Source organism: Gymnoscopelus braueri (genome assembly GCF_963280865.1).
Source record: "Gymnoscopelus braueri genome assembly, chromosome: 10".
NCBI lineage: Eukaryota > Metazoa > Chordata > Actinopteri > Myctophiformes > Myctophidae > Gymnoscopelus > Gymnoscopelus braueri.
Genome location: NC_137611.1, coordinates 13,116,741 through 13,130,920, shown reverse-complemented (window position 1 = coordinate 13,130,920; position 14,180 = coordinate 13,116,741). Strand labels below are relative to the sequence as shown.

The 14,180-nt window shown below is 41.4% G+C and overlaps 3 protein-coding genes across 4 annotated transcripts in view; 1 reads left to right on the top strand and 2 right to left on the bottom strand.

The window, feature by feature from the left end:
• The first annotated feature begins 524 nt into the window (after positions 1 to 524).
• napgb (N-ethylmaleimide-sensitive factor attachment protein, gamma b) lies at positions 525 to 8,369 on the top strand. Its single transcript, XM_080440498.1, has 12 exons — positions 525 to 722; positions 1,555 to 1,622; positions 3,364 to 3,448; positions 3,541 to 3,558; positions 3,669 to 3,699; positions 3,796 to 3,905; positions 4,186 to 4,252; positions 4,353 to 4,423; positions 4,748 to 4,826; positions 5,130 to 5,209; positions 6,015 to 6,144; positions 6,732 to 8,369. Exons 1-12 carry the CDS (start codon positions 667 to 669, stop codon positions 6,864 to 6,866), a joined length of 930 nt encoding a protein of 309 aa, XP_080296624.1. The 5' UTR covers positions 525 to 666; the 3' UTR covers positions 6,867 to 8,369.
• A 1,187-nt stretch (positions 8,370 to 9,556) lies between these two features.
• Positions 9,557 to 14,180, bottom strand: part of piezo2b (piezo-type mechanosensitive ion channel component 2b) — a 143,091-nt gene continuing 138,467 nt past the window's right edge. For both annotated transcript variants that reach the window (XM_080439410.1, XM_080439411.1), the window contains exons 52-54: positions 13,892 to 13,971; positions 11,711 to 11,915; positions 9,557 to 11,191 (exon numbers count right to left, since the gene is read on the bottom strand). In XM_080439410.1, coding sequence (XP_080295536.1) covers positions 10,939 to 11,191; positions 11,711 to 11,915; positions 13,892 to 13,971 — 538 coding nt within the window. In that variant the 3' untranslated portion in view covers positions 9,557 to 10,938. The remainder of the gene's footprint in view (positions 11,192 to 11,710; positions 11,916 to 13,891; positions 13,972 to 14,180) is intronic.
• Positions 12,402 to 13,571, bottom strand: LOC308092766 (kelch domain-containing protein 3-like; the record flags this gene model as incomplete). Its single annotated transcript, XM_080438868.1, has 1 exon — positions 12,402 to 13,571. One exon carries the CDS (start codon positions 13,569 to 13,571, stop codon positions 12,402 to 12,404), a length of 1,170 nt encoding a protein of 389 aa, XP_080294994.1.

The following is a 14,180-nucleotide window of genomic DNA, read 5'->3' as shown; positions in this document are numbered from 1 at the left end:
TCTACATAAACGTTCAAATTTCAAATATAAAGTTCTTACCCTATGGCCACGGATGTTACAATTATGTAAGACTCCTTAGAAGTACTCATATATTCTGTATTGTTCAATAAAAAAGCATTTTAATCCGATTGGTGGTCATTTCTTCTTAGAGTTATAATGTATCAGAGTACAATACACCTCCCAACCGACAGGATGGCGTAGTTGAAAGCATACGGAGAAAAAGGCCACCAATCCTATTAAAAATGCTTTTTATTAAACAATACAGAAGATAGGGGTACTTTTCAGAGTCCGTACATAATTGTAACATTTGTGGCCATAAAATCAGCACTTTATATTTGAAATTTGAATATTTATGTAGATGTAAGAACTAAAAAAATAAGAAAGTGCAAAATCTGCAAATACTATGTTAAAATTAATCCATGACTGTCATGTTTCAGGGCTATGCGTCCTCCTGTGCTGTGCTGTGCGGCACCCGTAGCCCCACCTCCTCGGATCGATGACGTACAGGCCGAGCAGGAGGAGGAAGGACCTGTGATCTCCTGTAATCCACCACAACATCGACGATAACAAACCAACAGCATCTATTCTAGCTGCTTATTGTGACCACCGTCTGAAGACAAATATATTACTAACCCCTAAAATAAATCCACATCACAAGGACACAGCATGGCTGCACAGAAGATAAACGAGGCGCATGAGCACATCGCTAAAGCTGAGAAATGGTATGAATGATGACAAACCAACCTCTGGAAAATACGAGATGTTCTACTGGCTACAACTGTTTAGGATCCATATGTACATACTAGCCTAGCCTTGGATCAAGACTATCATAGATGTATTTGATCAATTTTGATATTTGCATATCATAGATATGCAAATATCAAAATCAAAATCGATAAAATACATCTATGATAGTCTTGATCCAAGGCTAGATCCATAATACATACAGGCCATATGCTCTTATAGCTACAACTGTTAGGATCCATACAGTACTGTAGTGTACGTACAGGCTATGGTACAGGCCTATAAATGTAGATGTTGTATTACTAGCTAGAACTGGAGCTGTTAGCCATACATACGCCATAGAAGTGCTGTTTTGATGATATGCTTCCTAAAGCCAGCCTTTCTTGTGATGTACTATACATCACAACATGTACATCATGTTCATGTGTGTATTGCTGTGTTGAACAGCAGTGTTGATAATAGACAGTCATTGGCCTCAGTTGTAAATACTGTATATGGAAGTGGATTGTGGATTAATTGGTTCATATTTATTTACTGTTTGCCATTATAATAAAAAAATGCAATTCATTATTATTGATTTTGTGTAGCCTACAGGCCTAATGTAGAAGTTCTACTACTAGCTACAACTGGAGCTGTTAGCCATACATACATATAGCTTCATGAAGCCAGCCTTTCTTGTGATGTACATGTGTGTATATTACTGTATAATAGACAGTCATTGGCCTCAGTTGTAAATACTGTATATGTGGAAGTGGATTGTGTATTAATTGGTTCGTATATATTTACTGTTTGTCATTATTGATGTTGTAGCCTGAAAACCAGTCTCACAAAGTGGAAGCCAGACTGGGACAGTGCTGCATCAGAGTATGGCAAAGCAGGTAAGATATGATCCACCATTGACATGGATAAATACTGTGTTACTAAACATCTACAGCAGTGTAAGAGTTATGTCAGACTTTTATTTATAGACTTTAGTTGTATTATTATTATTTTTAGTCTTGATTAAAAGGCTTTGTGACATAAACAACAACTGTCAGCAGTGTTATACAGTTGATAGTGTTCCTCACAGATCGACCACAGAGAGTGAGATGCAGTGGTATATTAACTCTGATACTTAATATGCAGCCTCTGGCTGGCATTGGCCTCAGATTAAAATATGGGAGTGGACAGAGTGAGGTGCAGATGTATTCACTCAGAGAGTGAATTGAATTGAATTGAGTGAGGTGCAGTGGTATGTATTTGTTTATGAGTTATTACCTCACAGAGTGAGGTGTGAGGTGCAGTGGTATTACATCATACCTCACAGAGAGTGAGGTGCAGTCAGTGGTATTACCTCACAATAGAGTGAGGTGCAGTGTGCTTACCTCACAGAAAGTGAGGTGCAGTGGTTTTACCACTGAGGGAGGTACAGTGGTGTTACCTCACAATAGAGTGAGGTGCAGTGTGTTTACCTCACAGAGTGAGGTACAGTGGTATTACCTCACAGAGTGAGGTGTGAGGTGCAGTCAGTGGTATTACCTCACAGAAAGTGAGGTGCAGTGGTTTTACCACTGAGAGGGAGGTACAGTGTTGTTACCTCACAATAGAGTGAGGTGCAGTGTGTTTACCTCACAGAGAGGGAGGTACAGTGGTGTTACCTCACAGAGAGTGAGGTACAGTGGTATTACCTCACAGAGAGTGAGGTACAGTGGTGTTACCTCACAGAGAGTGAGGTACAGTGGTATTACCTCACAGAGAGAGAGAGTGAGGTAATACCTTGGGTTGGGAATGGATCTGGAACCGGAGGAATCGGATCCAACATTGAGGAACCGGAATCGGTTCCATCACATTTGGAACCGTTTCAGGAACCGTTTTTTATCACACTGTCAGACCTGATCATGTGGACTTCACGTCTGTTAACCCTTTGAGACCTGAAGCCGATTCTACATGTCTCCTAAATCTCAACTGTTTTCTGAAAAACGTATGTTTCTATATCAGTGGTGCTCAATCTTTTTCATGTCAAGGACCCCCAAAATTATGTGTATTTGGCCGCGGACCCCCATCAAAATATTTTGTTCCAGGGACCCCCCAGAAGCAAAGATTTGAGTTAAAAATGTTTTTTAAAAATATATATATTCAAAGATTTTCACACATTTTCACGATTTTTCAAAAATAGCAGATCTACAAGCTCGTAGCGCGGCACTCGGTGCCGCGCTATGAGCTTGTATATCTGCTATTTTTTAATAGCCCAAAGTGTAAAATAATGCTTTTTAGCTCAAATCTAAAAATGACACAGTTCCAGGTCTTAATGGGCTATACTATTACAATACCGGTGGTTCTCAAACTTAAACATTTCATGAACCACCATAACTCTGAGAGTGTACAAGTGGAACCAAATGGACCCATTTGGTTCCATTTGTACTCTCTCAGAGTTACAGGCCTGTAGGGTCCATTTGGAACCCCCTATAGGAATCGGTAAAGGGAACCGTTAAGGAATTGGACCGTTAAGAGGGAATCGCTAAGGAACCGCAATCGTTAAAATCCTGAAGGATCCCAACCCTAGTAATACCACAGTGTACCTCCACTCTATTACTATTACTTTTTTGGGTCTTATCTTGATTTTGTCTTTACTGTTCCCAGCTGTGTGTTTCAAGAATGCCAAACAGTACGACCAGGCGAAGGATGCCTATCTGAAAGAAGCAGACAATCACACGGATAATAAGGCGTATCCTTTGTGCAGCTTTAGTTTTTTTTTATCACGCTGTTATTATAACATTTCTGTCACCATGTCTTTAGTTTCCTTAACTTTATCCACAGCCTCTTTCATGCAGCAAAGTAAGTTTATTTTTAATGAAATACAATCGATCAAATACAGAGATGATAGTGTTTTGTTTAGGTGTTGGGGTGTTTTGTATTCAGTTAAACATAAGTATCTTCTTTTTCAGGGCAATTGAACAAGCTGGTATGATGTTAAAGGTACGGTAATTGTCCTAGAACTGTAAGTGTCATCCACTTGGAATGCTGTGGCATTATGACTGAAAGTGACCTCCTGTTACATTTGTTTTGTTACAGGAACAAAAGAAGATGCCTGAAGCCATTCAGTTAATTGAGAAAGCCTGCATGATGTACATGGAGAATGGGACACCGGACACTGCAGCGATGGCTCTCGATAGGGCTGGAAAGTAGGTGTTGTTCATGGCTGTTCAGATTGTGCAAGGCTGCCTTAAGTCCCAGACAGTGTTTACTAGAAGTATGTGTCTTATTTATTGACCTTTCATTTCATTTGGACACACCAGCTAGCCCAATAAAGGAAAATATAATTCACTTTACTCAATGTTAATTCTTGCTCAAGGCAAAACATGCACCACCATTTAAGTGACAAGACTTTCATTGAAATTGAAAGTTGTGATGCAGATAAAAGTTAAATGATTATCTTGTAAAATACAATCTGTCTTTGTGTAGACTCATAGAACCTCTCAACTTGGACAAAGCTGTGGACCTGTATCAGAAAGCAGCTGGTGTGTTTGAGGTAAGATCGAGCTGAAAACAAAGATTGAACTAACTGGGGTGGTGACCACGTTTATCTAATACACCCATGTTTGTTTGTTTGTTTGTTTGTTTTTCTGCAGAATGAAGATCGCCTGCGGCAGTCTGCTGAACTGTTGGGCAAAGCTTCCAGACTTCTAGTCAGGTTAAAAAGGTAAACAACAAAAACGGGATCAGCGGGAAAGTGACACCATCCAACGAAAAAAAGAAAAAGATTTTGCATAGGTTTCTCAGTAGCACTTTTGTTCTTTTCTGTGGATGATCTATTGCAGTGATTCTCAACCGTTGTCATTTCAAGGACCCCCAGTTTGATTTTTAGGTCTGGGACCTCAATCTAAGAAAAGCATTTTTATTGATAGAAATGATTGGGGCTGATCTGGTCTCTCATGTTGTTTTGGGGTTAGTGGTTTTATGCACGGTTGACATTGAGTACATTAGACTGCCTCATTCTCATGCTAGCCCCATCTTTTCCAAATAGGCTTGACGATGCAGCAGTTGCTATTCAGAAAGAGAAGAACATGTACAAAGAGATAGAAAACTATCCTATGTGTTTCAAGGTAAGATAACTTGAATATTGTGTCTTACTCTTGCATATGCTGTAATGACTGTACATAAACAGTATTTTATATACGCCATGAAAACTTTAAGTAAGACTCAATTTCACAGACACTGGTTAAAACTGTCACCATTGTAGGATGTCCTCCTGGTGACTTCGCAAGCTGTGGCATTCTACATCGTTCTTCTGTCTTTCTTTAACTTTTTACTTTGTGTAGATACATAAAAAACATATTTTTTTTTAGGTTTTAAGTTTTACACAATATTATTAATCTCAGGTTTTGTTCTCTGCTTTGATCCTTTAGAAAACAACTGCCCAGGTGCTGATTCACCTTCACAGAAACGACTTCGTGGCTGCAGATAAATGTGTAAGAGAAGGTTACAGGTACGAGTCCTCTCATGATGTTTCACATTGGTGTGGGCACTGGGCAGCACTGAGGGTGGTATGGTGATGGGACGATATGAAAATTGCATTTCACGATTATTGTGGCAAAAGTAATTGCGATTAACGATATTATCACGATAATCAAAATACCGGTATTCTTAACCCATTTGCACCGGGAACCCCTATACGTAACTATACCTTTCAATCGGTAACACCTTTTGGGGTAGTTGCTATGTACGGTATAGCAACATATTTTTTTTGTAATTTTTGAATAAATATATGAAGTTTTTCTGAAAACGTAGAAGATTGAAGATTTAGAAGGCGTTTTTAGAATCGGGCACAGTTCTCCTCCTAAGCTTGTGGTTAAGAAGTTTGGTCTTCCCGCGCGGGACACCTGGGGTCGAATCCCGGGCGCTACACTCTGACCTGTGGGGAGGGATAGAAAAAAATCCCTGATATTCGCCCATTGTGGATAAAAAATTTAATCAATCAAAATTAGTAAGATCCCATTCATTAATTGTTAAGTGGGGTAGCCTGTGTTTTGGTTGCGTATGTTTAGGGCCACCCTAGTGTAGCGGTTAGAGCGTACGACTTTCATGCGGAAGGTTGTGGGTTCGAACCATAGAGTTATATATCTAGAGGGCGGACTGCCCCGCCCCCCCAGCTATTCATTTCAATGAAAGTTGCTCAGTGCCGTTTGAAGCACCCCCAAAGTCTGGTGATGATGATTACTGTTTAATCTGAAGTGTAAACCTGAACACTATGAGCATGGTGACAGGAAGTCCTCCTACCTCGTTTCCTCCAGTCTCCCAGGGTACAGTACAAGTGAGGATGTGCTTGCCATGGAGACGCTGCTGCAGGGGTTCGACGAGCAGGACGAGGACAAGGTGCATCGCATATGCAACTCCCCTCTGCTCAAGTACATGGACAATGACGTGAGTGGCATTTGATGCCTGTGGTTATTGTTCTTTTTGTCATAAAACTAATAATGTACTGTATGTCCTGATCATATACAGCGTCACACAAAAGCATCAAAGGTAGCAGAAGCTCGAAATGCGGCGCGAAGCGACGCATCTTGAGCTTGTAGATCTGCTACTTTTGCTACTTTTGAATTATAATCCTGAAAAGTAACAGTTTTGAATGTATGAGGTTTCCAACCGACAGAGACGACGTATCTCCTCTATATAAAAATAAAGATTATTTATATAGCACTTAACCACTGAAACCCTATATGAATATTTAGTTTACTGGGGTCCCCCAGGGCTCTACTACACTAGGCCTCCTAATTGTTTCCCTCTAAACCTCTTGGCCTGAAAATAGCAGATCTACAAGCACACAACGTGACTCGCAGCACCTTGCACCCCCAGAATAGGGACGCTAGAGTTCAAGTTACATTTAAGTGCTTTACACAAAACTGAAGAGTAAAATCTAAAATAAAATCAGCAATCACAATAGAAATACAATAAAAGGCTTGTTGCGTATACAATATTTTTTACTGTATGAATCTTTCTTTCCTCAACAGTACGCTAAGCTGGCCATCTCTCTGAGAGTACCCGGAGGAGGTGCCAAGAAGAAGAAGGCTGCTGCTGCTCCACAAGGGGGCGCCGCCCCTGCAGAGGAAGAGGATGACTATGAAGGTGAAGGAGGGTTGTGTTAAAAACATGTTGGCCACAAGAGGAGCTGTAACTCTGTGTATCATCAGTAGGTCCATATCAGGTACAAAAACATGAGTGGCCTGTTATGAGTGGTCCCCCGTGATCCTTACTGTACCAAAACAACATCAAACCAATTCCCAAATTATCTAGGTATTACAAAACAGAGTTGACTATTACTCTCTGCACGGAATCTAACTAGCAACAGCCTTTTTAATTTGTGTACAGTTTTTGAGTGGAATCCTCAGTGCTACTGTATGAAAAACTTCCATTGTTGAGAAATGTATCAAAAATATATTGTATGTACATGTTCTTTTATTTCATGTCCATTTGTGAAAAATGTGCGTTTGTAAATTCTGCTGTTTATTGTTTATGGATGAAAATCCCAAGATTTGCTGGCGTTATCTCGAAAATTGGGCAAAGGAAAAAATAAATATATCTTTATCTGAATTAATTGATGTATAGGTGTGTATTTGTACAGGAATTATTTATTCAGTATTACGGTTCTTGCTAGTTAAGAAACGTCACTAATGCAATATGCAAAATCAGTTCTTGTCTTTGTTTGTGCACGTGCATATGGAATGGAAGAAAGGTGTAAATACATATTAAAATGAAATCTACTAAGCTCATGAATAGCACTGATTAATAAACTACTAATTCAGACACTACAGCACTCTAGTGTTCAGCACTTATTACATTTAGTCTTGAGATACTATACTCTACATGATGAGGAAACTTGTACAGTAGGTGGTTGAACCAAAGCCTGAGTTATGCATGGTTGCGCTACACTGGCGTTATATAATTCAGGCTTTGGTAATAATGGCTGGGTTTCAATATTCTGTCTTCCACGGTAAGACTCATAATAGTGACAATGACCTAAAAAGAGGGAACATGCCATTACGATTTGATTTCTTCAGATGTCTTGCTTTCTTTTAATTTGGTGACAATTTCCAAAAACATTCCTTCCTTACGGTGTTTAGTCTTTCCATGTGTAGAACTTATACTGTAAGTGTGCCAGCAACTTGTTTATACCGGGAGATCACTTGTGTTGTCAGTCAAATAATCAAATAATGATACATTAGACCACATAAAGGGAATGGTATTAAAGGGAAGTTTACAATATTTCTTGCTGTTGTGCTTCTTTCCGGTGCGATCCTTTATAAGACTAATGTCCAGTTATTGAACATGTACTGAATCGACAAACATGTCCTTGCGAAGACTGAGTGCAGCTGGAAAGTCGTTGGTACCAGAATGTTCCTTGAAGGACATAAAGTGGCTTCTGGGCTTCTTAAGACCTTATTTATTTTTGATGAGGCCATTGCTTTGTCTTCTAATGATCTCTCCCTGTTAAACGATGTCCTTATCATGGTCATAAAGCACGCCGGTGCTGCAGCCTTCCTGGATGTTTTACCCCCCAATAACTGTGACGTTTCAGTGCGTTAGTGAGCTCAAAGATTGGACTTGTACATAAATGTTGCCATTGGTGAAAATAAATATCAATAAACCATTTCATCTTGTCGTTCATTCACTGTGAATTTGGATCATGTACATGAAAAACTAAGGGTTAGTTAATTTTCTATCAATTAAACACCCCATAAAGCCTTGAATACATGGAGATCTTTTTGTTTTTGACGCATTCCTGAGCCAAAATCGAATTATTGTCTGGAATGCGTCAAAAACATAAAAATCGCAATGAATTCAAGGCTTCATGGAGTGTGTAATTGATAGAAAATAAGTAATTTCTTGGGTGAACTACTCCTTTAAGCAACAGTAAGTGAATCTTGACATTACCTTTTTACGGCTTGGTTCCTCAGAGGCGAGCTGTCTGGAAGAGGGTCTGTCTGTCTGTCTGTCTGTCTCTTGTGTGGCCGGAGCTAATCACATTTAAACCACTGGACCAATCAGTGCCATATTTCTTGTGCACACTGCAAGTAGGCCATAGACGTACCTCCACACATTTTTCACATACTGTATGTTTTATCATCTTAGAAATATTTAACTTTCATTTGATAATGGAAGTCAATTTGGCTCTGATCGGGCTGAACTCTTGGCCAAATTTGAAGTCATATATCATAGAACAGTGGTTTTCAACCTTTTCAGGCTGTGACCCCCCAAAATAATCATATTTGAACTGGGGACCCCCCACCCTGATAAGCACCTGAATGTATGAGTTGAGGCATTACATTTTGTTTGACTCGGTTCCACAGATAAATAGTGAAAATAGCTGATCTACAAGCTCACAACGCCTCGCGTTGCGAGGCATTGTGAGCTTTCTTATATTATTTGACAATTTGGCCCATGTTTGACGAGTTTTTATAGTATAGTTTGTTGATTACTTTTTATGCAGTAATGGTCTTTTTTATTGTATTAAAAAGGTCTTAAAAGTCCTTAAATGTCACTTCACTGTCATCTGGGATCCCCCAAAAAACATGCCGACCCACAGCTTGAGAACCACTGTCATAGGTCATGATGTCACAGGCTGGCCCGTTGAAGTCCGCGAGCCAGAGATCCACAAGATTAGATTTTCATGAGACTCTTGGTTGTCTTTTGCTTTCACAAGTATATGTTTGTTATCAGCAACTTCAGACTCTTCATCTCGGTTGGTCTACCTGAATAAAAAACACATCATAAAAGTACATATTTGTCTATTCCACGAGGAAACATATTCTAACAGAGACTAAATGTGAAACTCGACACCATTACAGAAGTTTTATTTTCAGATCACACAGACCTCTATCCCATACCCCGTTTTCATATACTGGTACAGTTTCACATTTCATTCCAAGACCCGAACCCCCTCCCAATAAAATCGTATGTACATGTAATGAAAATTATTCATGACAATAATGACGTTTTTCTTTCATGCTACAATGTCTTCTAATGCATAGTTTGGACCAAAGGGGGATTTCCATAGAGAGGACCCTTGTAATATGATTGAATGGGAGTTATTTTATCTATGTATTTTTATTTCTGTCTCCTCTGACTGAATGAATAGCCAAGGGTCTCTCACATTGTCCACGTCTGAACTCTAAAAACTGTGAGAGGCTCCCGATTGATGAGTGGTGTACCGGTTAATGCACCCTGATTCAAAAATAGCCCTCCCCTGGGCTAGTGTCTGGTCAGACTGCAGATGATGCAGAATATGATTATCAATTAATCCCATTCGCTGTCTGTAAAATTCTCCAAAGTGTTTTCACCACCGTCTTAAAATAGAACCTTGAGCTGCTTGCCGCTGCTGCTGCCGTCAGTAAACATAACGGGAATATAGACCCCGACTTTCACTTGCGTTCTCGAACAACATCCACGTTTTACATTTCATGCCATTTAAATAGTTCTCAGCTTTTACCATTTCATATTCATAGTCATAGATCCTTCAAGGCCGATCAGATTAGAGTATAATGTGTCAAATGTGGACATACACAGTGGGTGTCTATCTAACCTCTTCATGGTGAAAACAGCTCTTCCTGAGAGAGATACGTAGTCGTTAACTAACTCGTTTTTTCATAGAAACAAAATAAGGCAAGTAAAGATTGTCTAGTGATGCATCTTATGTTGTGGCTCTCTCCACATAGTGTAGCCTCTGACTTTAAAAAATGGCCGTGGGGTATGTATGGGCTTCCTGTCTGGGCCTGAAGTCCACAGTTTTCAAAAGCAGCCGGATTCGGAGGACGCGACCTCTACTCTATATTGCACAACCCCACAATCCAAGAGTTCTAATAAGGACAAAATGTTCAAAATACAAGTCTGTGCTCCTATGTTATTCATTATTATGCACTTATGCATGTCGGTGGGAAGCCCTTAATTAACACTGTACCACAACTGCTGTCTGCATAGATAGCTACAAAGCAAATCAACGAGGACAAACGTTTAGTCCTTTAGCCGAACGGTCCACTTCTCAGCGTTGTTAAGACATCAGCAGCGTCCACCGCTGATACCAACAGAGCTCCACGGCAGCGCCGTAGATCCATCCTCCACCGCTTAAGCGTCACTGAACGAGGCGCTGGCTGATTGCCGAAAGCCCCCTGACTCAGTTCTGAACCGGTTGCTTCACACAAAAGCGTCGGGATGCCCCGTGGTTCACTGCGTCTTCTCCCTGGTCCACTTGATCATGGTCTCTGGCGAGCGGTACAGGAAGATGAGCTTGGCGTACATGTCCTCCTCCAGGTCCAGCTCGCCCGTCTCCCGGACCAGGAAGATGTCGGTGCACAGCTTGAGGATGCGGTCCACATTGGGCAGCTCCTCGAACATGATGGTGTGGGAGATGCCGCTGAAAAACTCGCGCACAAATTTGCCGATGACCAGCACCACCGAGGCGTACAGACCCATGATCCTAGACACGGGACGGAGGGATGTTGAGTTAATACGGTGGTTAAATGTTTTGACATTCAAACAGGCTTTTCAAGATGTTTTTTTTGTAGCATTTTGCATTGATTAGATTGATTAGATTGATTGGAAAGAGCGAGAAGACAATGTGACTAAAACATTTAGCATTTAGCAGCCAGATTCTATCATATGATGTCCAACTAACTACACATTGTGACTTGCCTGCCAATTCATTGGGAAGCCAGAGGTGTAACTAACTCAGTGATTTTCAACCTTATTAAAGTTGCAATCAGTAACATTTAGGGATACAAACCCGGGTCCCCTGCAGTTGAGTACAACTGAATACAACGGAAACAAGTTACATTTTGACCTTCATGCTATACCTCTTGTTAACCAGTAGTGGTCCTACTCGACCATAGGTTATACATTTCTCAATTACTTCTATAGTATATTAGACTCTATTAGAGTCTATATAGTCTATAGACTTGCTACGATTGTTATCTCTGGGACCACCTAACTAACTCACCCATATCCAGCCAGGAAGCCCAGGCTGGGCGGGCTGACCTGGTCACTGAACACATACAGCTCCAGGCCGGGGTCATAGAGGTTCTTTTGTTTCCTCTTCTGGATTCGTCCCAGATCGGTCTGGTTGACGATCCACCACTCCTGGACGTCATCAGAGGCATTGCGAGCTCTCTTCAGGTTCAGGTTGATGCTCAGCAGCGACTCGTCTAGAAGAGTTACGTATATAACAGGGTTATTACAGTTATCTAAGACTGAAACTAAAACTTAAAAAAATTATTGAACCCTAGCGGAACCCTAGTGGAAGTATTCTTAAAATGAAAACCCCAAAAATTAACGATTAATGCAAAACTAACTACTGTAAAACAAACTTAAATGAAACAGAATTACGTGTAAAATCATCTTTGTTTTAGTTTTTCCATCATCACATCTGATGTTATGCATTATTTCATACTACCTGTTTGAGCTTCTATAGATCGAGGTATTCCTCACAAAAAAACTTAAACTAAATAAAAAATTTACTAAAACTAGTCAATTCCTAAAAATTAAGGTCTTTTGGCACGTGCCACCGTCGTACGATTGCGCATAAATTAGACATTGCCCTCTGCCACCGTGCAAAAGGGTTAACAGTAACACACAAAAAAGAACCGCATGCATGCAAGCATGAAAACGTGAACAAAAACACACAAAAGGTCTCAACCTTGGAAATCATTTCCCTCTCTTTCTTCTGTTTCATCGTCCGGAGCCTGTGCTTGTGCTGTCTCATCTGTTTCTGTTGCTGTAGTCATGGCTGCCAGCTCCCACCTGATGTCATGTGGGAGTCCCGACTGCTCCACGCCGTACTGGATAACCGCTAGCTTGCATAGCGTCTTCAGACTAGGACTTAAGTCTAGGATGTACAGGTCAGACACATAATCTTCGTCTTCGACCTCCACTTGAACAGCTGTGTATCTGTAGCCTCCAAAGAGGACGATGCGATCTCCGACCGTGCAACAGCACATCACGGTGATCCCACACGGGCCTTTGCCCTTGGGCTCGAGCGTCTTCCAGGAGAAGGTCTCTGGACTGAATTTCCATAGATCATTAAAGGCCCGGGGCTTCAGGGGAAAATTGTGGCCACCAAATATGTACAGCTCTCCGTTGTAGGCAAAGGCCGAATGACCCCAGCGTCGTTCCGGAAGAAGCTTTGCAGAAGGCGTGCTCAGCCAGCAGTTGGCGTCCGTGTCAAACACACTGATGTAATCTTCCCCGTGGTCCCCTTCGCCCCCAAATACAAACATCTTTGTCCCGATGATGGTGGCAGAGTGACATGACGAAGCAGGCGCCGGAGTGCCTCTGGTGTTAATGGAAGACCAGACCATCGTGGCGGTGTCCAGCTTGTAGATGTCATTAGTCCACCGAGACAGGTTGTTGTATCCTCCAAACATATACATGACCTTCCCCAAGACACAGGCTGAGTGGCTCTCCTTTGCCTCTGGAACAGTCCCAGAAACACTGGGGCTGAACCATCTGTGGGTGTCGACGTCGAATGCGTAAAGCACGTTGCAGTACTCCCATCTGGGGGAAACAAATCCCCCCCAGATGTAGATGACATCTTCTATGACATCTTCTATCAGCACGGCTGTGTGGCCGTACATGGAGGGAACCTCCAGGGGATGTTCTCCTTCACTTGTCACTGTGGTCAACGTCACCCAGCGCAGAGACACTGTGTTGAAGACATGCACGTCCATCTGTTCCGTGTCGTACATGTAGTTACAGAACCCTCCAAAGGAGTAAACCTTGTCTCCAACTGCCACAGCAGCATGGAGGGATGTCTTTGGTCCTCCTTCTATATGCACTGTCCAGCGCAATATTTCACACACCATCATGGACAGAATTCACTCATTAAATCGTAGTCTGTAAAAGAATGAGGTTCTATTGCACCTGCCTATATTGGTACAGCGGCACAAATGTCAACCAAAACTTGGCCAATCCGCAAAGCCGATGGGTTGGGTTGGCCTAACGATGCCCTTCCAAAGTCAGAGCACTGAGGTCCCTTTCTTTGAGAAAAGGCAGTGTACAAGCTCACAACGCATGGCGTTGCAACACAACGCTTTGTGAGCTTGTAGATCTATGCTATTTTTGGGGGGGCTTAAGAGGGCTTAAGAGGTTAAGCACAATAATATACTTTTAATAACTACTTCACCTTCATAAAGCTGATCAATGGGCTTGGCGTCAGAGTCACTGGGAGCTCGAAGATAACGTGGAAAAATGTCTTTTATGATCCTGCAAGGGAACAGAGCAGAGAAAAAAAACTCAACGTCCATCACATTTCCTTTTTAATAGAGTTCTGCTGCTGTGTAATTCCATAATAAAACAAGACAGGACATGGCGTCCAGTTGTTCGAGACTTCATCAATCTCGAACCAACCATCCATCCATCCATCCATTCATCCACCCATCCACCCGTTTGTCTTGTCTCTATCTAGCTCTTCC

Coding starts and splice junctions, on each gene's coding strand:
- napgb (XM_080440498.1), top strand. CDS start 667: ATGGCTGCACAGAAGATAAACGAGGCGCATGAGCACATCGCTAAAGCT. Junction 3,906..4,185: donor GCTCTCGATAGGGCTGGAAA/GTAGGTGTTGTT, acceptor GTCTTTGTGTAG/ACTCATAGAACCTCTCAACT. Junction 5,210..6,014: donor TGTGTAAGAGAAGGTTACAG/GTACGAGTCCTC, acceptor CGTTTCCTCCAG/TCTCCCAGGGTACAGTACAA.